Source organism: Magnolia sinica, chromosome 6 (assembly GCF_029962835.1).
Source record: "Magnolia sinica isolate HGM2019 chromosome 6, MsV1, whole genome shotgun sequence".
Lineage (NCBI taxonomy): Eukaryota > Viridiplantae > Streptophyta > Magnoliopsida > Magnoliales > Magnoliaceae > Magnolia > Magnolia sinica.
In genome coordinates, this window is record NC_080578.1 from 41,920,000 (window position 1) to 41,943,923 (window position 23,924).

Consider the following 23,924-nt stretch of genomic DNA (forward strand, 5'->3'; position numbering starts at 1 on the left):
TCTTCTCAGTTGGTTCTCCCCCCTTCTTCCTTGATATCAAGCTTGTGTATTTCGCTCAATGCGCATTCTGCATCATCATTCCTTTTGCTCAGAAACTCCTTCCATTCATTCAATTTGCCCGTAAGTAGCTTGAGTTTTTGAGATAGTTGAAATCCAGCCGCACTTGTAATATTAAAAGATTGCCACCAATTTTTTGACGAGATCAACAAAACCTTCCACTTTTTATCACATAAGTTTGAAATGGAAGGGCTTAGGCCCCCAACTATCTTCCACCACCTCCAACAAAATAGGACAATAATTGGAAATGGATCTAGGTAGACCCCACGACGAAACCAGAGGGAACTTGTTGATCCAGTCGACGGACAACATAAATATGTCCAATATGGACATGATCGGTTTGGCCCTCCCATTGGTCCAAGAAACTTAGCCCCACCCATCGGATTGTTGACCATTTCATTTTTGACTCGCCCACTCAAAACCTTTTATATTATTTGTGACTCTGCTCCGATTTGACTTCTCATGAGTAAATCTGATGACATTGAAATCACCCTTAATGTAACATGGGTGGATGAACTTGGATTTGTGCACTTGGAGATTAGGGAGGTTAGTTTTGTGCACTTACACACATTCATGTATACTATCTAGCTTTCTCGAATTTTGCATTAGAGATTAAGGGAATGTTTCTGTTGGGAGTCGCCACTTTGGCACCGCTTGATGATGTCAATGAGCCTTTCAACGTTGTCCGCTCTCGTGTATCGGCAGTGTCAAAGAATGTCAATAAAGAAGGGGTTGCCTGAAACCCTAGCACTACACGGACTAGTAGAGCCAAAGATTTTGGGTTCAATCCCTAGTGGAGTTGCCACTTTGTTGACCAGTATTGAACTCCCATAGACATTCACAAGCATTGCTAAATGCACACAAGAAAGACAATAGTGCATATAGTTGGAAGGCTTTTATTATTATACTTGGGTTCTTAGTACATTTCGGGCTATAGTCTGGCATAAGCACTTAATTATATTCCAGGGGAAATACCCTTGATAATAAGGCAAAGTGGAAGAGAGCTATAAATGAAATGTGCATGCTACAAATGATGCATATTATACAAATAAGCTCATGTTGTTAAGAGGGTTACTTTAACTTAGCTTCATGTCTCCCAGTTGGCTAGAATATAGTCACCACTTGGGCAAGGGACATCGGGTGTTACCCAGAAGACTGGTGATCACTTTATAGGATATCAAGGAGTCCGTGTATAACTTCTCTCATAATTGACTACCATGAGGCAGTACTGAGCTTAGCTTAGGTGATATTTACACGGGGCACGTATCACGATAGTAATGGAGAAGGTTAGTACATGACTGTGTCAACTCAAAAGATAGGGAGCGTGTAGTTGTATTCTCCTGAACAACATGGGGTTGTGCGACAAGCAGTAACGGCACCTGGCCGTCCAAGCTTGTAGCTTTTTAAGTACCAGACCTCACGAGATTTTATGAGATGGAGAGAGTATAAATTAACATAGAGAGATAGACATATGGTTATTTTGTGAGTGAATACCAACATCTATGATCATGTACCACTTGTTGAGTGGTAAGCATATAGTGCCTGGCTAGGGCAACATGATTCGGCCATTCAACATAACTGTAAAGTAGCTGAGTTAATTGAGTATCCCCGGGAATAAGATATATTGTGTGGGCTCCTTGGCAGGTGGGAAACTCATGTCATGAGACCAACTCGGATAGCCGCCATGGTCATCTAGCCGAGACATTAAATGTGGAATGCTGAATCTTCATAATTCTTGATCAGATGCAAATCATTATTTGTATAGTAAAGGATGTCGACTACTCTTTAGCAGTCATGTGACAGGGCTATCGGCTCTTTAAAGCATGCATGTAGTTATAAAATGTTGCATCTCAGGCTTAATAGAGGATACTGGAAGGGGGCTTCCCCTCATTAAGGCTGGAATAGGCGATCCTAGTATTAGAACCAGTGCCCCCTTTACGGAGTCTTTGCCTATTACACTATGTGGCTTTATAAAAATGCCAATGACTCCCTCGTTCGAACTCCATTTTAGGTGAATCAATGCTTGTTGGAAAGGAAATTAGCTCAACTTTCTAAAGAGGTATGATACATGGCCATCGGAGATCATTTTCCAAGAGCACGAACATGCTCAAGGTTAGGCACAGACGCGTCACTGCTCTGCACGACCCCTCGAGAATGACTGTAACTCCTTGGAACTCTGTTCGAGGTGATTCAAAGCTCGTTGGAAAGGAAATTGACTTTCCAACGAGGTATGATATGTTGGCATTACTGTGTGGACCTGCTGGAAGGATGCGCAAGATGCAAGATTGTGCTCAAGCGCAGACGTGTTGCCAGCATTGTGTGGCTTCACGAGAACGGCCATAACTTCTTCACTGGAACTCCGTTTGAGGTGATTCAAAGCAAGTTGGAAAGGAAATTGGCTCAACTTTGCAATAAGTTATGATATATTGCCATTACTATGCGGATGTGTTTGAAGGTGTGGAAGCTCGGGTTGGGCTTGAGTGCAGACGTGTTGCTAGCCATATGTGGCTTCATGAAAATGACCACAACTCCTTCCTCAAAACTCCATTTGAGGTGATTCAAAGCTCATTGGAAAGGAAATTAGATGAGCTTTCCAATAAGGTATGGCGTGGCCCAATTGGAGATCATTTCCCTCGAGCGCGGTGGTCTAGCGCATACATGTTGCTGCTTTGTGAGATCTCACAATAACGACCATAAATCCTTCCTCGAAACTTTGTTCGGAGTGATTTAAGTCTCTTTGGAAAGGAATTCAACTCAACTTTCCAATGAGGTATGACATGCTGCCATCAGCGCACAGACGCGCTCAAAGTGGGCACACTAGAAGCAGGGATTGGCTTAGGCCGGGACGTGTTGCCAACACTACACGGCTTCACGAAAATGGCCATAACTTCTTTATTTGAACTCTGTTTAAGGTGATTCAAAGCTCACTGGAAAGGAAATTGGCTCAACTTTCTAACGAGGTATAATATACTTCCATCAGTGCACGAATGCGATTGAAGGACGAGCTGGAAGCAGGGTTGGCCACCTTCGAAGGGTGCTGGCCGCACTCAAAGCTGGGTTAGCCGTGCTTGAAGCAATGTTGTCTGCACTTAAGGGTCATTGGAAGCTCGTTTTTCGACTTCTCTGATGCGATTTTTCTTCCTCTTCCCACTTCAAATGACTAGCTAGGGGCAATGTTTGAAATATCGGTATCGCGTTACGTATCTCACCCTTGGGATATGGATATGTATCGATTATCGCATGGGATATATCAGTTGTATCGCGTAATGTATCGCTGTTGTTGGAAACATGGGGAAACATTGGGAAATTGGTCGAATTTTTCAATGAAACTTTAGTGATTTTTAAAAAAGACATCACTACATACTTACAAAGCAAAACATTACAAAAAACAAGTGCACATAATAGATTTTCTTTGTATGGGGTCCTAATCTATGCCCTGCCTAACTAAATTAATGCAAGTACATTCAAAGTCTATTCATATAATTTATAAATATAAGAAGACGTGTCGAAACACAAGCAATACATTCAAAAGCAAAAGAAGAATCACTAGATTAGATTACATGTTTGATTTTATGTTTGGACGCAAAGATTGTAGCTAATTTGTGAGAAATTGGGAAATTTTGATTTTTTATTTCAATTATCTGCAACTCAGCGCATCTCCTCCAAATCTCGAAATCGAAGCTCCCAATCCATGATTTTTCATGCAAAACATGAAATATCATGGATTTGTAACAATTTGATTACCAAAAAAAAAAAAAAAAGGGATCGAAAATCGAAAATGCTCATTGGATTGAACATGCTGGATATATCCCACTACTTGTGTTACATATCGCACAAGTGGGATACAAGATATATGGTGGGATATATCGGCCGATATTGTTGATACTTAAAAACACTGGTTACACAAATCCTCTTATCCCATTCCACTCTATTAAGGACCACATTCCCAATTAAACCATAGATCATCAAAATTTTGCTTACTACCTCCACCCACTTCTTTTTGGGCCTTCTCCTTGCCCTTTTAGAGCTTTCAACTTGAACCACCTCACTCCTAACCCGGTGCAGTTCTTGAACCAACTGCTGGTAGGAGTTTTGCACTCTCACTATAGATCCCAAGCCCAAATAGAGGGTTGTATCAGATTATTAGTTAGTGTTAAACTTTGGCTGCATCATTTTTTATGAATTTTACAAACTCGTGATTAAATCCAAAGTTTGTAAAGTAATTAAATTGTTGCAATGCAAATCTGACATGCCAAAAAGACTAACGCCTCAAGGGTGAATCAACCCATTAGTATTTAATGATTTTGCTCAGATATGATGGGTGGCGCCACTCAAATACCCAATCAAGGCTTCAAATTAGCGAAAGAGCGAGGAGCAATTGGTTGCACAGCAGGATTATCGGAGACCTATTGGACATTCAGTTAACTGTTGTTGGCCTATGGGCAATGTTCAAAGTTTCAGTATTGTTAGAAGCATGTATTGTTATCATTGATATTATTGACAATATTTTGAAAAATATCATTGATTGAGGGAAATTTTTGGGAAACATTGGGAAAAAGGTGGTTCTTTCAATGAAATCTTCACAGAGATGTTAAAAGACACCTGTTTATGCATTTAGGAATCAAAATATTTCAAAATTCAACTATACGTGATAAGTTTTCATTTTATAGAGGCCTAAACCATGTGTTGTTGGGAAAAAAACAATACAATTATATCCGAAATGAGCTGATATCAGTCAAATTCCATATAATGTAAGTAATAAAACATAATGAATGCATCTAGAAAGTAGTCACCTTTGTGCATTATGTAAATACATACATCCATCCATCCAACCACGCATGCATACATATATACATACATCCGTCCATCTATGCATGCATACATAAATACATACATGCATAATCCATGCATGCATGCATACATACATACATACATCATCCATGCATGCAGTCATGCACACATACACAATACATCCATCCATCCATGCACACACACATGTATACATCATCCATCCATCCATGCATACATACATAGGTAGATACATCATCCATCGATGCACACATACAAACATCATCCATCCATGCATCCCCCCATCCATACATCCATACATATGTCATCCATCCATGAATCCATACATCAACCATCCATGCATCCATCTGTACATCCATCCAATGCATCCATCCGTACATCCATCCATGCATACATCATACATCCATAGGTCCATCTCTCCATCCATCCATATGCACATGATACCTACATACAAACATACATATATAGATGTATACACACATGATATATACATACAAACATGCATATATAGATGTATATATGGATACACATACACACTACATAGTAAGTTTTCATTTTATAGAGGCCTAAACCATATGTTGTCGGAGAAAAAGCAATACAATTGTATCCAATGAGCTCATATAATTCAAATACCGTACAATATTAGTAATAAAACATAATCAATAAACTAAATAGAACCCAAATAATACTTTTGCCTCAAACCCACATGCGGTTATGAGGTACCTCGAAGTAGTCATCTCTGTGCATTATATAAATACATCCATCCATCCAGCCATCCATCCAACCACCCATGCATACATGCACACATGTATATATCATCCATCCATGCACGCATACATACATCATCCGTCCAAGTATATGTACATGCAAACACCCATCTAACCTTGCATACATATATCATCCATCCATGCATCCATTCGTCCTTGCATACGTACAAACGTCATCCATCCATCCATACATGCATCATTCATCCATCCATCCATGCATACATCGTCATCCATCATACATCCATACATCCATCCATGCATATATTCATTCATACATACATCATAAATCCATATGTCCATTCATCCATCCATACACACATGATGCATACATACAAACATGCACATATGGATGTATATGTACATCAATGATTCATCCATCCATACACATACACACATACATATGTACATGCATACATATACGATACACACATACATTAATCATACATGATATACATTAATGAAATATCCCTAGTATTGGTAAGATTATCTCTGGTATCGGCGATATTATCGATAGTATTGCCACTACCAAGGAACTTTCTAAAGGAGCTTGCCCAAAATATTGCCAAGTCGATACTATTGCTAAATATCACTGATAATATAAAAAATGCTGGTGATATTGAAAATTTTCAGAATATTTGCAATAATTATATCATAGACTTGGCGATACAGATGATATCGCTATATTATTGATAATATCATTGATGTTTGGAACACTACTGGCCATGGTAGTCCAACTTGCCTACTGGAGGTCCGGATTGGTTGCCGGTGGCCTATGAGTGGTTCAGATGGATTCATGAGAGGCCTATTTGAAGTCCAAGTGGACTGCCAGTGGTTTATGAGTGGTATAGATGGAATGTGAGAGGCCTATTGCAAGTTCAATTGGACTGCCGGTAGCCTATTGTTAAGGAGATAATTTTCCTTTGATCCAAGAAAACGAAATTGAGTTTTTATTATAATAGATTTGCTTAAATGAATTTTCAGATGCTTTCTTATTTGTCTTAAACCAAATAAATAAAAATTACAGGTCATGTTGAAACTCCTCTCTCCATGCACATTGTTTATATGTTACTTCAATTAAATTAGAAACTAACACATCATGTCATTGTCATCATCGTCGTTGTTGTCTGTCACCTCAATTATTTAATCTTGTTTTGGCAATTATTCCTAAGGTCCTATTCTTATGACAACTATCTATCATAATGCTTTCCATCACATTGGTCCAAGTCCCTTCAACCCTAGTCAAGGGTCCCTCCTTACTTGAGCTCCTCCGGTCTTTGTTGCACATGCATGTAACATTTCAAATAACTTGCTAGTAAGAGCAGTTGCACCAAAGATTGTGAGGATCCATTCTATGTAGCACTAGATTCAAGGTATTCCGTATTAATAACGGTGGTCGTAACGGTCACCACCATGACCGATACGGGGGCGTAACGACCATTACGATCCCCGTAATGGTTGAAAATTTGCTTTTGCCTGAAAAATTCTGAAAAAATATCTAGAAAATCCAGAATAATGTAAATATTCCAAATGTGTATTCATTTTTTGTTTTGAACATGTTTATAGTAATGTAATGATCCACTCATTGGTGAGAGTGTTGTATCGGGCTGTCTAGTGAATTTGTGAACATGATTATGTCTCTAATGTTTACACATTACAATCAAGCATTAGAACTAGAAATAAAAAAGGCATAAATACTGCTTTTTAATTTTTTTAATTTTAATTTAATTTAATTTAATTTATTATTATTATTATTATTATTTTGAAAAAAAGGCCCTTGGAGCTTCTATTCACTCAAATCACTTCAATCTACGGTTTTAATCTTAAAAATATAGCAAGAGTGGTCGAAATCTGTTGTAAAATGATCTAGGAGAGTTTTTAGAACGAGAAAAGTGAAAAAATGAGGAGAAAATGGATTTAAATAGAAAAAAGTTGTCATTTTTTGATCATTACGGGGGAAATGATCGTTATGCCCTGTAACGGCTTTTACGACCACCGTAACGGCTGACACAGTCCCAAAAACCCAACTACCCCGTTTCACCCTTGTATTGCATAACGGTCATGGTTGTCCTATACGTATCGGCCTTTACAGGTGTATTGTAACGGATACGGAACACCTTGACTAGATTTGAAAACCAAAGTGTGGAGTATCTTTGGGGTTGCTTCCAACAAATCTCTTTATTGGGCTTTGATTTAATGGCAGAGAAGAGTGTGCCATTGAGTTGGAATTCTTTCCCATTCCATCATCATATGATTGTGTTTTGGAATATTGTTGTGATCTTGTGTAATGTAGAAAAGTGTTGAAGGTTCCAAAAGTGGATATATAAGTCTAGACAAATCTAGAGAACCTTGAATATTTTAAAAGAATCTAGGGGTCTAGTAGAGTGTAGAAAAAATCTCGATGACTATTGAATAATGTAAAGTTTTCTTCTCTTCTTTGATAAACAAAAGGGGCTGGTTTGGCATAGCAGTAAGCCAGTAACACGTCACTGCTAAGCCAAATCAGCTCCCTTTTTCTGTTTTCTTTGCAAAACAAGCAAAGGCACGAAAAAGTAGGGTCTATTAAGTTAGATGTAACGTGGTATACCTTTTTCTTCTCTTCTAGCAGCTCAGTTGCACACCCATCCAATCTTGACGACTCTTGGAACGACTCTTGGAAGGGTTGGATCAAAATTGAGCAAGATGTTAATTCTTGATCTGTTCATATCTTTCTATCTTAACTTTTATTGACTTAAACCGTTGATCTCTACTATGATCAATCTCATCCACTAGGTTTGCAATCAGATCAATTTGGTCTCTAGATCTTCAATCATGATCGATCCACATCACATGATTTGATTAGCCCGAGCTATCAATTCTCAATACGAGCAATTTGAACTTCCAAACTATACTCTTGTATATCGTGTATGTTTTTGGTGTATAGGAAGTTGAAGAGCCAATATCTAACAAGTGGGAGAATGAGAGCTTTTGGAAAGGTTTAAGGAATGCCTTATATAGTTCAAAATTGTCTTCCACTTCCAGTAGGGGATTACTACGTCAGGACATGGATGCAACTTCAGAATTTATTGACAATTTTGATGTTGCACCACTATTTCGGTCATAACTTGATCTTTCAAGTTTATTTTCCATGAATCAAGTTCATGGAAGTTGGGTTTCCTATGATTAGGAAGATGCCATGGGCAACTATCCTTGAGCTTTGCCCGTCAGCAAAACACTTGGTGTTATGAAATCCATTTGATTTAGAAAGTTTTTAACAAAAGACATGTAAGGTGTTATAATTTTGAAAATCACTAGCAGAGCTCAGAGGATCAATGTCTTCGAAAATGCATGCTAATTTGGGTATGCAAAACCTTAAGTAGTACTTAAGGCCAACCTTTCTATGTCTCTTTGAAATAGTACTTGATTACCTCTTTGGCATTTGGTTGGCCTCTCATGAAGCAAGAAATCAGAGGGTCCTCTTTTTAAGTCGCTATAGAGGGAATCGAGAATATTGTTTTTGGATGATTCGTGCTCAGGGGTGCTTGGTTATTTGGGGTCTTTGAAAATGCGTGCTAATTTGGGTATGCAAAACCTTTAGTTCTTAAGGCCAACCTTTCTATCTCTCTTGGAAATAGTACTTGATTACCTCTTTGGCATTTGGTTGGGCTCTCATGAAGCAAGAAATCAGAGGGTCCTCTTTTTAAGTTGCTATAGAGGGAATCGAGAATATTGTTTTTGGATGATTCGTGCTCAGGGGTGCTTGGTTGTTTGGGGTCTTGCCCCAGTTTACTATTTTTTTTTTTTTTTTTTTCTTTTGTTTGTTGTTGCTTTGGGACCACAAAGTGGTTATAGGGTCAACTTCTTCTTGTTTGGCTGCCCTCTTTGTTTCTTTGGCTACTGGCTTTTTTAATGAATTAGCCATCTTCTTAAAACGAAAAAAGAAGTAAAACATGGCAATACTAAAAAATAGGGCCCTTGACCTGTTTTTCACAATAGATAAAAGAGATTTAACTACGAACTCAGTAAAGACTCTAATTAAGCATGTAGCATTTAAGCCATAAGATGGAGATACATACATTAATAGTGAGACTAAGTGATCTATTATAATTAGACAACAATGAAACTACATATGAAGATTTGCACGACTTACTAATCAGAAAGGTACAAAACAGAGACAGAAAAAACGGAAAGGATTGAATCCCATTTCCTAAATGGAAACTCCTAGAATTGAAATCTAGAAGTATACCATCAAGGGACTTTTGACCTCGGAACAACTTGACTATGAAAACCAAGGTATTAGCGAAGCAAGAACTAAATATCGAAGGACATACAACTATTTTACTGTTAGACTCTAACCTTGTAAAACAAATAGAAGACACCAACTATTTCCATGTAGAACTAGGAGAAGTGGGAATCCCTTGTTAGACTGGATTTTTGTGCTTTGTAAAGTAGGCACCTTAACTTTTAAGATGCACTATTATGATCATTGAGTGTATTTTAGATATTTTTCATAGTACTTTTATTTTCCTAAAAGAAATGAATCCCGTTGAAGTTCTATGCCTTTAAATTCGCATCCAAGGTTTTCAGATGCTTCTGGAAAATAGTAAATGCTCTTGTAGATTAATATAGAAGAGAAAAGAAAAAAAAAAAAAGAGAGGAAGAAAATGTGTTGTAGAGAAGATAATATGAATAGTAGAGACTAGGGTAAAAATGTCCCCCCTTTGTCTAATATTTAAGTGATGTAAAAAAATTAGTACCCAAGGTACTCTAAACATTAAGAAATAGGACTAAACACATAAATAAGGCCAAATATTGGGACTAGGTGGACCGTACAATTGTACAACCCATATCTGGATGGTGGATATGGGTCTAGCCCTTAAGTTGGAGTATATATGTCATTGATTCCATTCCAATCTTGAAACAGATGTGAGTAAATTGACTATGATTGAGAGCTGCGGTGAACACATTGACAAGTTGATCTTAAGACTGAATATATGATGTATGGATTTCTCACTGGAGACCTTAGATATAAAGTGATAGTCGACTTTAATATTCTTTGTTCTTTTATGATAAATTGGATTGTTTGCAATATGGAAAGCCGGTTGATTATCAGAAATAACTGCATTGTTAGGTTAATTGAAAAACCCATTTCCTACAACAATTTCTTGATCAACACAAGCTCATACGTGGTATTAACGATCACCATATATTATGCTTCAACGCTTGATCGAGCTATAACACTTTTTTTTTTTTTTCTTTTCCATGTAAGTAAATTTTCTCCCACAAATGTGTAGTTCCTAGTAGTGGATCACTTATCAATTAGTGAGCCTGCCCAATCTGCATCAGAATACCTTATGATTTGAAGATGATTTTTTACTTGTGTACAAAATTTCCTGGCCAGAGCTCCTTTGAAATATTACAGAATCTGAACAACTACATCTATTGAAGCACTCTTGGATAGTTCATAAACTGGCTCACCATTCTTATAGCATATGATATATCTGGCATGGTGATAGTCAAATAGATAAGCTCTCTAACCAATCTTCCATACCTTCATGGGTCTTCAGCCACATCTCCTTGATCACCAGCTAGTTTATGATTCAACTCCATTGATATATCAACTAGCTTAGCACCAAGAATGTCCGTCCTTGTGAGCAAAACCAAAACACATTTTCATTGAGGCAAATTAATTCCTTCCTTTGATCTGACAACTTTTACTACGAAAGTATCAAAGGTTGTCCAGATCTTTCATTATAAAGTGACTTTGAAGATACTTCTTAAGTTCCTTAATCCCCCTCCCGTCACTCCCTGTAACCATAATATCATCAACATATACAACTAACATAATCTGATCTGAGGCGCCTCTTCGCACGAAAACAGAATGATCAGCATAACTTTGGACAAAACCATATACAACCTTACTAAATCTATCAAACCATCCACATAGTGACTGCTTCAACCCATGAATTGCCTTTCTCAATTTACACATCTTATCTGACTACCCCTGACCAACGAACCCAAGTGGTTGCTCCATATAAACATCATCTATAAGATCGCCATGAAGAAACACACTTTTAATGTCAAGCTGGAAGCAGGGTCAACATTCTTGAAATCCACCAAAAGAATAACATGAATAAAATTCAGCTAGCAAACTGGAGAGAAAATTTCAATATAATCAATCAACTTCAAGTGTCTAAGTGTATCCCTTTGTGACCAAGCGTGCCTTCAATCGTTCAATTGTACCATTAGGCTGAAATTTAATTGCATACACTCACCAGCAATGAACGGTATGTTTACCAGCGGGAAGACTAGTTAGCTTCCAAGTATTATTCCGATAAAGTGCATCCATTTCGTCTTCCATTGCCTGCTTCCACCCCTTATGTAACAAGGCTTCCTGGTATAACTTAGAAACATAATGAGATGACAAAGATAGGGCAGTGGAAAGTGGAAGTTAGTACATGCATGCCTACCTTTCCCGAAAGTAATAGGATCATCAAATGGATCAAGAGATGTAGGAGGAGGCACTAGATCAATTGGGTCAAAAGAAGGTGTTGTGAAAGGCACATCATGTTTGGTCGTACCGTTTTCCCGTATCGTGAGTAGACTTTAAGAGGAGGCACAACAGGAAGTGAGAATTAGCGTTAGGAGGCAGTTGGATAGTTTCTTCTCCAAGAGGAACATGCACAGGCACTGATGGTGAGGCTTCCAAGTTGAGGGATTTATATGCTTTTGAGAAGAATGGAGTGGATTAAGAAAAGGTCACATACTCACATCTGCACACACAAATTGTTTTTGAAGTGAAGGACTATAACATCTGTAACCCTTTATGTTCTGAACTATCCAATAAAAATGTATTTAATTGCTCTAGGATCTAATTTATTATGGCCCGACTCCAATTGATGAACAAAGCATACACAACCCAAAACCTTAGGAGAAAGAAAACAGTGGAATATCTGAAAATAAAACTGCATGAGGCAATTGACCCATTAAACTTTTGAGGACATTCAAGTTATTAAAAAGCATGCTATTAAAATTGCATTACTCCAAAAACTTTTGGAAACAAAACAGTGGAATATCTGATAATAAAACTGCATGAGGCAGTTGACCCATTAAACTTTTGAGGACATTCTAGTTATTAAAAATCATGCTGTTAGAATTGCATTACTCCAAAAACTTTTGGAAACATTCATATGAATCAATAAAGCACGTGTCACCTCAGGCAAGTATTGATTTATTTTTTTTTCATTTTGCAACACCATTCTATTGTGAAGTGTGCACCTGATGTTTAATGTAAGATATCGTTCTTAGATAAATATATGCTAAAAGACTTGGACATGTACTCCTTAGCATTATCTGAACAAAACACAAACACTTTGAAATTAAACTGATTTTGTACTTCCATATGAAAGGTCTTAAAAATATAGAACAAATTAGATTGTCTTTCGTTAAATAAAGCCAAGTCATTCTTGAACAATCATCAACAAAAGTAAGAAAATACTTATACATTGACTCACTAGAGAGTCTAACCGGTTCTCAAACATCTGAATCGACCAAAGAAAAAGGAACTAATGTACACTTTAACACACATGGTGGAAAAGTAACTTGATGATGCTTACTCAACTCATACTCTTCACACACTAAAACCAATATGACGACAAGGAAAGAATGACACTTTTGAGAGTCTTTAGGGATGGTGACCGAAATGGAAGTGCTATTGGTAAGGATAGATGTTCTTCTATGCTATTGCACCAACTACTTCACAGTCAAGATAGTACAACTCATCATGTTCATGTCCTCTACTAATCCTCTTCATCTTTAGATCATGAAAAATAGTGTGAATGATAGAAGATCATAGAGCAGTTAAGAGATTTGATGAATTTATTGACAAACATAAGGTTTAAAGGAAATTTACGGACAAAGAACAAATGACAATAAAAGAGAACTTAAGATCATAGAGCAGTTAAGAGATTTGATGAATTTATTAACAAAAGGTTTAAAGGAAATTTAGGGACAGAACAAATGACAATAAAAGAAAAGAACTTAGATTAACAATAAACATTCCACACATTTTAGACTAGGCACCATCTATCAAAGTGACATATGAACTTTTCAAACACAGTATCAATAGTGGAAAAAACATTAGACTCACTTGTATGGTTAGATGCCCTAAACTAACCCATGAAGCAGTGGACTTGGACCCAACACATGTAATACTTGAGTTTACGACTGTGGTTGTAGGAGTGGGAGTAACAGTAGATATAGGTTGGTTTTTCAATATCTTGGAATATTTATCTGTAACTATAGGAGTGGGAGTCAATGACCCTGTACTTGGACCTAAAACATGTAATGCCTGAGTTTACGAATGCGGTTGTAGGAGTGGGAATAACAATAGATATAGGTTGGTTTTTTAATATTTTGGAATATTTATCTTGGATAAGCGTAATCATCTCTCCAGACATATGTGATTGTTGAGTTGTAGAGGTAGAACTCACAAAATGAGGTCCATTGCTCTCTCCAATATAAGATGTCTAATTGGCCTAGGCTAGCTTCCCATGGAAATGCCGCCGCTTCTCAACGGAGCGATTTGTAAGCCCACAGTGGGTGTACTTCCTAGGTTGATGACCTCTACAATGATCTCCTCCCGCCTTACCATGACCACCTTGATTACCTCTACCATCAATCTCGATCACCATCTTTGCCTTGTCTAATAAATGACGCCAAAGTAGAGCTATTATTGACTCCACTCATAGAGCGAAGAGATACACGTTGGAGGCGAACATACACTTCATGCAGAGATGATACATGCTTGCCACCCAAGATTTGTGCACATATTGGCTCACATTCAAGTTTTAAACTAGATAGGAACTTAGTCATTCAGAAGTCCTCACGTTATGTATATTGTTTTTTTAGATCACTAATGAGAGGATGATACATATTCAGTTCCTCCTATGTTCCTTTAAGTTTTGAATAATATTCACCAAGAGACTTATCTCCTTGTTGGAATGAGAAAATCTCTTTCAAAAATTCATACATACGAGAAGTTTTTTTGACAAACGAATACATCTCTCGTAATGCATCATCCAAAACCTCATTTGCAGTATCCAAAAATATTTCATTAGAACTTCCAAATGTTTCCATAGTATTCCACAACCATGTCATAATCTGAGCATTTTCCTAAATCCATTGATCATACATGCCATCACTCTCGTTTGGCTTTTCCATGGTCAAATATTTCAATTTGCCTTTGGCCGTTAAAACACTTCAATAGATTTTGTGATGTAGGACATGAAAATTAAATATGATATGCAAGATCTCAGGCTTTAGATCATACTAATTCAAAACAATCACATAATAATTTCACATCCTACACAAAACCTCAAGCATTCAAACAAGGGGAATCTGCACGGGTCCAGGCCTACACAGGCTAGGTCTGGATCTGTAAAAAATTATAAACCAAACGATGCTCAAAGATAAGTAACAATCATCCACGCATACACAACAACCAGTCCCTAATCCAAGGGATTCACCAATTTCAATTTAAGGAACCCTAGGGTGAGAAAATGGGCAAATAAATTAAGGATAATGCAATCTAGGGTTAGGGTTTATGAAAAACAGGTATGAGAGGGTAAAATAAGAAGAAAACCTGAATCGGAAGACAGTTCTCGTGTGCGGACAGCGGGTCAGGCTTGACGCACGTGCGAGGGGGTCCCACACCTGGAAACCGACTCCTTGGCTCTGGTCGGCCAGGGGTGGGCTCCAAACCCCTCAAGTTTTGGGTTGATCCGAGCTACGGGCTGTGCGTGGTGCTTCGTCGAAGTTTCAGCCCTCCTGTACGACCACATTCTAGAAACTGGCTGTAGGGAAAAGATCTGCTACAAAAAATTGATGGATTCGAGGCGAGGATGACTGTAGAATGTGAGAAGTATGGATGATAGGCGATAGGGGCAGATTGGGATAGATGCGGCTTCGCACCACGGTAGCTAGTCCTTCGATGAAGGGAGGACTTCACACCTAATTGGATTTTTCCACAACTCAGGAACTCAGAGGAGTAGAAAAAAACATAAGATTTTTTTTATATTAATATTCAATGAATAAAAAAGCTACAGGGGGTGCCTATTTATAAGAAAAAAAACCTATACCCCAAACTTGTGCCATGTGCGCAACCTATTACTTGGCGATGAAGTAAACCAAAATAAAAACTAATTAAAGAAATCTAATCCGTCCATGATATTCTAAATAACATTATTAAGTAAAACATAAAATATGAGATCGATCAGACTATTGGGCCACTATCATGAGAACCCATGATGGACTTTACTTGACTATTGGGCCCACTCTAACGAACCAAAACTCCTTCTAACCAGGAGGCCCTCCTTGGACATCGTCATCGAGCTAGATCGACGATGGAACCCTCCCTCTCCTTGCGTATGTGCGTAGGGGCGGCGTGTGTGCACGTGATGTCCCCATCAATTCTCCCCGGCTGCGAAGATTTCGCAATTGGCGAAATAAAACTCCTGAACAGCTCTAGGATGTCAGGATCAAGTCTCTGAAGCTCCTCCTTAGTGAGCCACGTGCTGTCTGAAGCTGGGCGTGATTTTCATTTAACCAGGTAGTTCTGAAACCCGCCGTCTGACGTTGAAACTATTTGATGGTCCAGGATATCCTCTATTTCCTCTCTGGGGGTGTAAAAGTTAGGTATGGAAGGTAGAGGCTGAGAAGAAAGGTCGAGAAGAGTAGGTATGGGAGGTAGAGGTTGTGAAAATGAGCCAAGACAGGTAGGTATGAGACGTAGAGGCTGGGAAGATGAGTCGGGAGGGGGCCATGGATCAAGGGAAAGGTCTGGGGAATCAGGATGGTTAGGCGAAAGGCTGGACAATGCATCAATGGCCCTTTGAAATGCAACTAGATCCTCCACATTGAATGTGAAACTAATTCCCATGGAGGTTGGAAGATTTGCCATATACGCATTGACACCGTTTCGTTTTATAATTTTGAAGAGTCCAGCGCTATGCGCGTATAACTTATGAACGGCCCCCGGAGGATACCGCTTGGGCCTGATGCGGACCATCACAATCCCTTACATTGAATTCCTTAAAACATTTATGTTGGTCTGTGGAAAATCTGTAATGGTCATTACTAGTAGTGATCTTTTGCCTGATTTCTTGATGTCATAAATGAATGTGATGCGCAAAAGACTCTGCAGACTTTGAGGGCCTATGGGAGAGCGACATAGGGACAAGATCAATAGGTTTCCTAGGTTTATAACCAGTAACGACTTCACAAGGACTTAGATCTGCGGACCTATCGACAGAACTATTAAACGCATACTCGGCTATAGGTAGTATGGTGTCCCATGTTCTGGTGTGCCCTATATCCATCATAGGGGGAAACTCATCCGATAGATCATCAGGAAAGACATCACGAAACTCATCCACTACCAGAATGACCTCAGTGAGTAACTCTACACTAGCCTCTGGTGTACTCTTCCCAATGATGGGGTTTGTCCAAGCGGATGTCTCTAGTTGGGTAATGCACATATCAAATTGCTCAAAGCATTGGTCTATATGTTGTTCCCAACGCTTACCCAAAGACTTAAACTGCTGGGACAGCTTGTTTAGTGACTATTGCAATTGTTCCATGTTTAGTGTAGGGTGCAAACCAAAACCACGACCCGTACGCGTGGGCATGCAACTACTAACTCAACCTAAGTACCTTCTACTACGACTATATGCAACTAGACGAGACTAAATGATCCTATGAGACTCTATATGAGAACAACTACGCAGTGCTACTAAAATTTAGCAATATAGTTGTCAAAATATAAGAAAGTTTTTATTTATTTATTTAAGAAACAACCAAGTTTCTAAAAACAAAAAAGGAAAGTTGCTAAAAACAAATTAGGAAAGTTTTTTAAAAAAACAAATTAGGAAAGTTTCTAAAAAAAAGCAACCTAGTTTCTAAAAACGAAAAAGGAAAGTTTCTATAAACAAATTAGGAAAGTTTCTAAAAAAGCAAATTAGGAAAGTTACTTTAAAAAAACAACCTAGTTTCTAAAAATGAAAAAGGAAAGGAAATTAGTTTCTAAAAACAGACTAAGCAAGTTTCTAAAAAATTGGTTTCTCAAACAGAGAAGGAAAGTTTCTAAACCTAGAAATAGAAAGCTAAGTTAATTTCTAAAATAATTCAAATAAGGGGATAACAGAAAATTTCAGCAGCTTATGTCAGGGTTTATGGACTTCTAAACAGCCATATATGATGAGAATTGATATGTAATGGACATAAAAAACTAAACCCTAAACATGTAATGCATTCCCCTATAAGAACCCTAAGCTCTGATACCAAATTTGATGCAGGACATGAAATTCAAATATGATGTGCGAGATTTCAGGCTTAAGATCACCTTAGTTCAGAAACAATTACACAAATTGCATATCCTACATGAAAGGCCAAACATTCAAACAAGGGGAATTTGCACGGGTCCAAGCCTACACAGGCTAGGGCTGGATCTGTAAAAACTTATAAACCAAACGATGCTAAAAAATAAGTAATAATCATCCACACATGCACAACAATCAGTCCCTAATCCAAGGGATTCACCAATTTTAATTCAAGTAACCCTAGGGTGAGAAAATGGGCAAATAAATTAAGGATAATGCAATCTAGGGTTAGGGTTTATGAAAAACAGGTATGAGAGGGTAAAATAAGAAGAAAACTTGAACCGGAAGACAGTTCCCGCGTGTGGACAACTGGCCAGGCCTAACGCACTTGCGCAGGGGCTCGGCCGCACGTGCGAGGGGGTCCCACACCTGGAAACCAACTCCTTGGCTCTGATCGGCCAGGGGTGGGTTCCAAACCCGCCAAGTTTCGGGTCGATCTGAGCTATGGGTTGTGCGTGGTGATCTGCCTAAGTTTCAGCCCTCCTGCGGGGCCAAATTCTGGAAACTGGCTGTAGGGAGAAGATTTGCTGCAAAAAACTGATGGATTCGAGACGATGATGGCTGTAGAAGGTGAGAAGTATGGAGGATAGGCGATAGGGGCGGATTAGGATAGATGTGGCTTCGCACCACAGTAGTTAGCCCTTCGATGAAGGGAGGACTTCGCGCCCAATTGGATTTTTCCACAACTCAGGAACTCAGATGAGTAGAAAAAAATGCAGGAATTTTTTTTTATATTAATCTTCAATGAATAAAAAAGCTACAAGGGTGCCTATTTATAAGAAAAAAACTTATACCCTAAACTCGCGCCATGTGCGCAACCTATTACTTGGCGATGAAGTAAACTAAAATAAAAACTAATTAAAGAAATCGAATCTGTCCATGATATTTTAAATAACATTATTAAGCAAAACATAAAATATGAGATCAATTAGACTAGTGGGCCACAATCATGAGATCCCATGATGGGCTTTACTTGATTATCGGGCTCACTTCAACGAACCAAAATTCCGTCTTCTAACTAGGAGGCCCTCCCTGGACGTCGTCATCGAACCAGATTGACGGTGGGGCCCTCCCTCTCCTTGCGTACGTGTGTAGGGGCAGCGCGTGATGTCCCTATCATTTTGACCATTGGAGATAATTTGCTCCATTTAATTTTATAGTGGTTATTTGGACCTATAAAATCTGATGGATTTATAAATCCTAAATCCAGATTTTGGATCACTCTTCATCTCCCTTAGAATGAAGGGTTAAGATGAATACTACAATTCTTACATGAAAACGGGTTGACCTTTCATGATAGGAGAACATCTCATTTGCACACTTCACACGATGTGCACACTACACTTGACAAGAACTGTCCAACCCACATGTCCACACATTTTGACTGAACATGAGAGGTGGTGATCACGAACACAACATTTGACCAGAACAATTAACCCACACGTCTACACGTTCCAACCAAACACGAGAGGTGATGATCACAGACACGACATTGCACCTCTCACACATGGACCATTACATAGGCCCGGCATACAAAAAGAAGGAAAAAAAAAAAGAAACTCTAGGTTCCTTAAAGTACTTTCAGCACAAGAGAGATAGGAAGGACAAAGAAGAAAAGAAAGATGAGAGTTTGTAATAGAAGAGCAGAGGATGGATTAGATCATATGTAAATATGCTATCATGCCATGTAGACTAATATAGAATACAAAATAAGAAAAGAAGGGGAAAAAAAGTTGCAGAGAAGAGAATGAGAAGTGTAGAGAATAGGGTTAAAAATGCATGCATAAACATTAAGAAATAAGACTAAAGAAAAATACCTTAAGTGCACATAAACATTAAGAAATAAGACTAAATGATAAAAACAAAAATATTCGAAGTACGCATAAACATTAAGAAATAAGACTAAACACATAAATAAGACCAGACACCAAGACTAGGTGGCCGTACAACATTCGTGTGTGTTAACAGCCCGTTCTAGTATAGACTTGACTCTTCTAACATGATTGTGCTTCCTCAACAGATCTTCTGGAATAAATGTTATGATACCTCACTCATGGACTCTTTATCTTACATGGAAAGCCAGGTGCACAAGAGAAAAACAACTAATTGACTGGAATTCTAGACAAGTCCATTGAAATTCAGTTTTATACACCAAAACAAGCCATACTAGACTCTTTGTCATGTGCATATTAGAGGGGTGGTGGTGGTGGAGGGTGTAGCTTCATGGTTTCAGTGACTAGTTCAATATATCAGCTTCTTATGTATGCATCTTCAACATGCATACTGAATGATTGTGCCATTAACAAATGGCTTTTTTCCTTGCTTTCAGTTGGAAAAAGAAGCTCTTGTAACAGGTGTGCCACTAGGACAAGCACATGACATAGACATCCCTCCTCCGCGTCCTAAAAGGAAACCGACCAACCCATATCCTCGAAAGACCAGCCTAGGTTTTCCCATCTCTCCTTCAGTGGGATCCAAAGATGCGAAATTGGTAACATCAGTTTCTTCACTCAATTTGCAAAATGAACTGCCTCTTGATGTATGCATCTCTTTCTTTCATTCTTTCCATTGAAGTAAATTTATTTATTTTTTTTCCGCTTTCTTTTCTAAAATGTTTTGATCAGGAACCTCAAGAAACAGCAAATTTCCAAAATCCAAAAGAGGACAAGGGTAATTGCTCAGAAGTCCTGAACCTTTTCCAAGATGCTCCCAGTTCTCCCTTCTCCTCAGTGAGCAAAACATCTGTGTCAACACTGACGGCACTCACAAATCCATGTACATTCAGAGAATTTATGCCCCCATCAACAGATACAAATGATCGCACTGCAAATGACGAATCCTTTCTGACTGTGGAATTGAAGGGGAACCATGAGCTTCATGAAGCCCCAAATTCACAGGCAAAAGTAGTTCCAGGAGAGGGTACGGCAAATGAAGTAAAGCACTCAGAAAAACTAGGACTATTATCGTCAAATGAAACACAAGCTACTCATAGCTACCCCAGGCATGTTCCCGTGCATGTTGTGGATGGAAGCCCTGAAAAATGCATGCAAACTCCATCTGCTGACATGACCGTCCTGACATCCATTGTCCACCAATTGGGAGCCCATGAAAATCTAAACTTCTTTGCAAATCCAGCAGCCTCTGGAACTATCGAACAGCAGGCCGATTCAGCAAGGCCGTACAGTCACCAGCCATTCCCTGTTTTCCATCCCCCATTTACCCCATTCAGTGACAACCACGATGCCTATAGATCTTTCCTCAACATCCCGGCTACTCTCTCGAGTCTTATCATATCTACTCTGCTACAAAATCCGGCGGCCCATGCAGCCGCAAGGCTGGCAGCCTCCTTCTGGCCCTGCGTGGATGATTCTTCGACAGACACCTTCGTGGGAGGATTTCCAGCGAGACACATGAACCAATCTCCAAGTTTGGCTGTTGTTGCCGCTGCTACTGTGGCAGCTGCATCTTCCTGGTGGGCCTCTCAAGGCCTGCTTCCTTTCTGTCCTCCCAACCTCCCCGGGTTCACATTTACTCCGTCCATGACCTCAATTCCAACGATGACTACCCAAGCCCGAGAAGATACAAAAGAGAGTATAGAAGATGCTCGAAATCCTGCTTGGCTAGATTTGCAACTAATGGATCCAGAGCATTCTACAGCTCTGGAAACACAGAATCCAGCTTCTAAATTGCCAGCATCATTGTCATCCGACTCAGAGGAGAGCGGAGGTGCAAGGTCACTCATCACTGATCAAAAAGCTGCAGGACATGAGAAGAAGCCAGAATCGTGCACTGGACCCCACGATCCCAGCAAAGGTAAGACGAGAAAGCAGCTGGATCGTTCTTCATGTGGCTCCAATACACCTTCTGGCAGTGAAGCAGAAATGGACATGCTAGAGAAGCATGTGAAAGGCAAGGACGAGTCCAAAGAAGCTGAATTAAGCCATCCAACTGTCGACCCTGTCAACCGTCGCTGTAGAAGCTCCTGGAACATTAATGATTCTTGGAAGGAGGTCTCCGATGAGGTGTTTTCATTTATCATTCTGAATGAAGAAATGTGAGGATTTTTTCCAGAAAGATGAACAAGAATCCTCTTTGCGGCAGTTGATCTGGCTTCCTTATCAGTGAACATGCAATGTCCTGAAAATTCGGGCAAGCCACATTCATCAGATTGGCCCCAAGACATGGACATTGGTCCACTTGTCTTTACCATCCATTTCTATCAAATATACTAAAGCCCATAAGGTGAGACTGATTGGCTACTTTTGGACCAGGGCATGTCCACTGTGGGGCCCACCTGCTGTGAAGGGTTTTTCAATCTTCTTGGTGTGAAATATCCTTATGTTCTGCTTGAGAATGACAGGTAAACATTCATCACTTCTCATATTCTGTGAATCTTCATCATCAGGGACGGCTGGCCTTTCAAGCATTGTTTTCCAGAGAGACATTACCACAGAGCTTCTCACCTCCTGATTCAAAGACCAAGGCGAATCCGAAGAACAGTATCGAAGAAGGGAAGCAGTTAACCACGATAGACAGGGATGCAGCATTGGAGTTGGACCTCAGCAGCAAGGCATGCTCAACTTCTCTAGAGCATCCTCAATGCATCAACACAGAAGGCTCATTGAGAAGTGACAATACCCTGAATGGGCTTCTGACAAATAGGCTTGTCGGACATGGCAAACTGAAGGCTTGCCGGACGGGATTCAAACCATACAAGAGGTGCGCCGTCGAGGCCAAGGAGGGAAGGGTGGTGAACTGCAGTGACCAAAGCAAAGAAAACAGCTCAAAGAGGATACGCCTTGAAGGCGAAGCTTCAACATGATCATGCAGACGGAAGTTATGCAGAGAGAATCTTTGCTTGTAGCATGTGCTTTTTTCCCCTCCTATTTTGCAGCCTAAAGGCGATGGAACTTGCATGTATCTGTACAATATGTTAATTACATTTTCTTTTTTCCTTTATAATTCAAGGAACTATTTTAAACTGCACGGAGTACGGAAGAGCTCTAGTAGCAGTAGCTTGAGATCTCATCTAATTTCCAGATTTTGGTGTTCGTGTTTACTCTGGGATTATGATCAGCACATGGCAGGGCTTCCCAAGCATTCTTATTACTGCATTTCATGCATGAAGCATGGCAAAAGAAACCCAATCTGCATTGACCATGCTAGCATTTTCTTGCTTTTCCTGCCTCAAATCATGGTTGAGATGAATAGGAAGTTCCCTGGCACTTTATATAAAACAGCAGTTTGATGGTTTGATGATATAGCGCATCATCAAACTCGGGAAACTGCAAACGCCCAACTTTTCACTCAGTTTTCAGATTCTTGTTTCCCCGATTTCAACCTTAGCTTCCCATTGTTGAGTGTTAACACTGACTGTAACTCTCTTATCCTTAGCCCACTGTCAACGATGCGAGTCTCAAGCCATTGACTCCACAGCTGCGCAAGCATCATCAGTGTGCATCATGCATCATCTTTGCTGCATTTACCATATCCATGCATGGCTTGTGCTGTCATTGAGCCCATGGTGCCATGACCTTGGTCATTTGTAACTTCGCCATGACCTTAATCATTTGTAACTTCAAAGCTTCGATTTTTCATGGTTAGTTGGAACAGGTCTGATTTTCTGTGAGTTTGGGCTTTAACAGCAGCTTACCTGCCAAATAAAGATGAATTGCAGTTGTTGTTTTATTTATTTATTTAATTTAATAAAAAGAAACATTAGAGTACTGCATTAGTACGGATTGCAAAAGCTTGTGGCGTTCTGTTTATGTTTGAACTTCATGAATTAAAATGAAAAATACAGTAATATAGGGGTATTTTGAAATGCAGTAATATTCTTCAAGACAATGAAAATACAGTAATATAGGGGTCTGGATTG

The 23,924-nt window shown here is 39.2% G+C and overlaps 1 protein-coding gene across 7 annotated transcripts in view; it reads left to right on the forward strand.

Moving 5' to 3' along the window:
- The window catches only part of LOC131248703 (protein LATE ELONGATED HYPOCOTYL-like), a 45,437-nt gene extending 22,405 nt beyond the window's left edge, over positions 1-23,032 (forward strand). For 4 of the 7 annotated variants that reach the window (XM_058249106.1, XM_058249103.1, XM_058249104.1 and 1 more), the window contains 4 exons: positions 20,067-20,129; positions 20,376-20,537; positions 20,671-22,068; positions 22,452-23,032. In XM_058249106.1, the coding sequence (XP_058105089.1) occupies positions 20,067-20,129; positions 20,376-20,537; positions 20,671-22,068; positions 22,452-22,868 (2,040 nt within the window). In that variant the 3' untranslated portion in view covers positions 22,869-23,032. Of the gene's footprint in view, positions 1-20,066; positions 20,130-20,375; positions 20,538-20,670; positions 22,101-22,451 lie in introns of all 7 variants that reach the window. The other 3 variants (XM_058249107.1, XM_058249109.1, XM_058249110.1) reach the window with 2 other exon arrangements.
- The last annotated feature ends 892 nt before the right edge of the window (positions 23,033-23,924 follow it).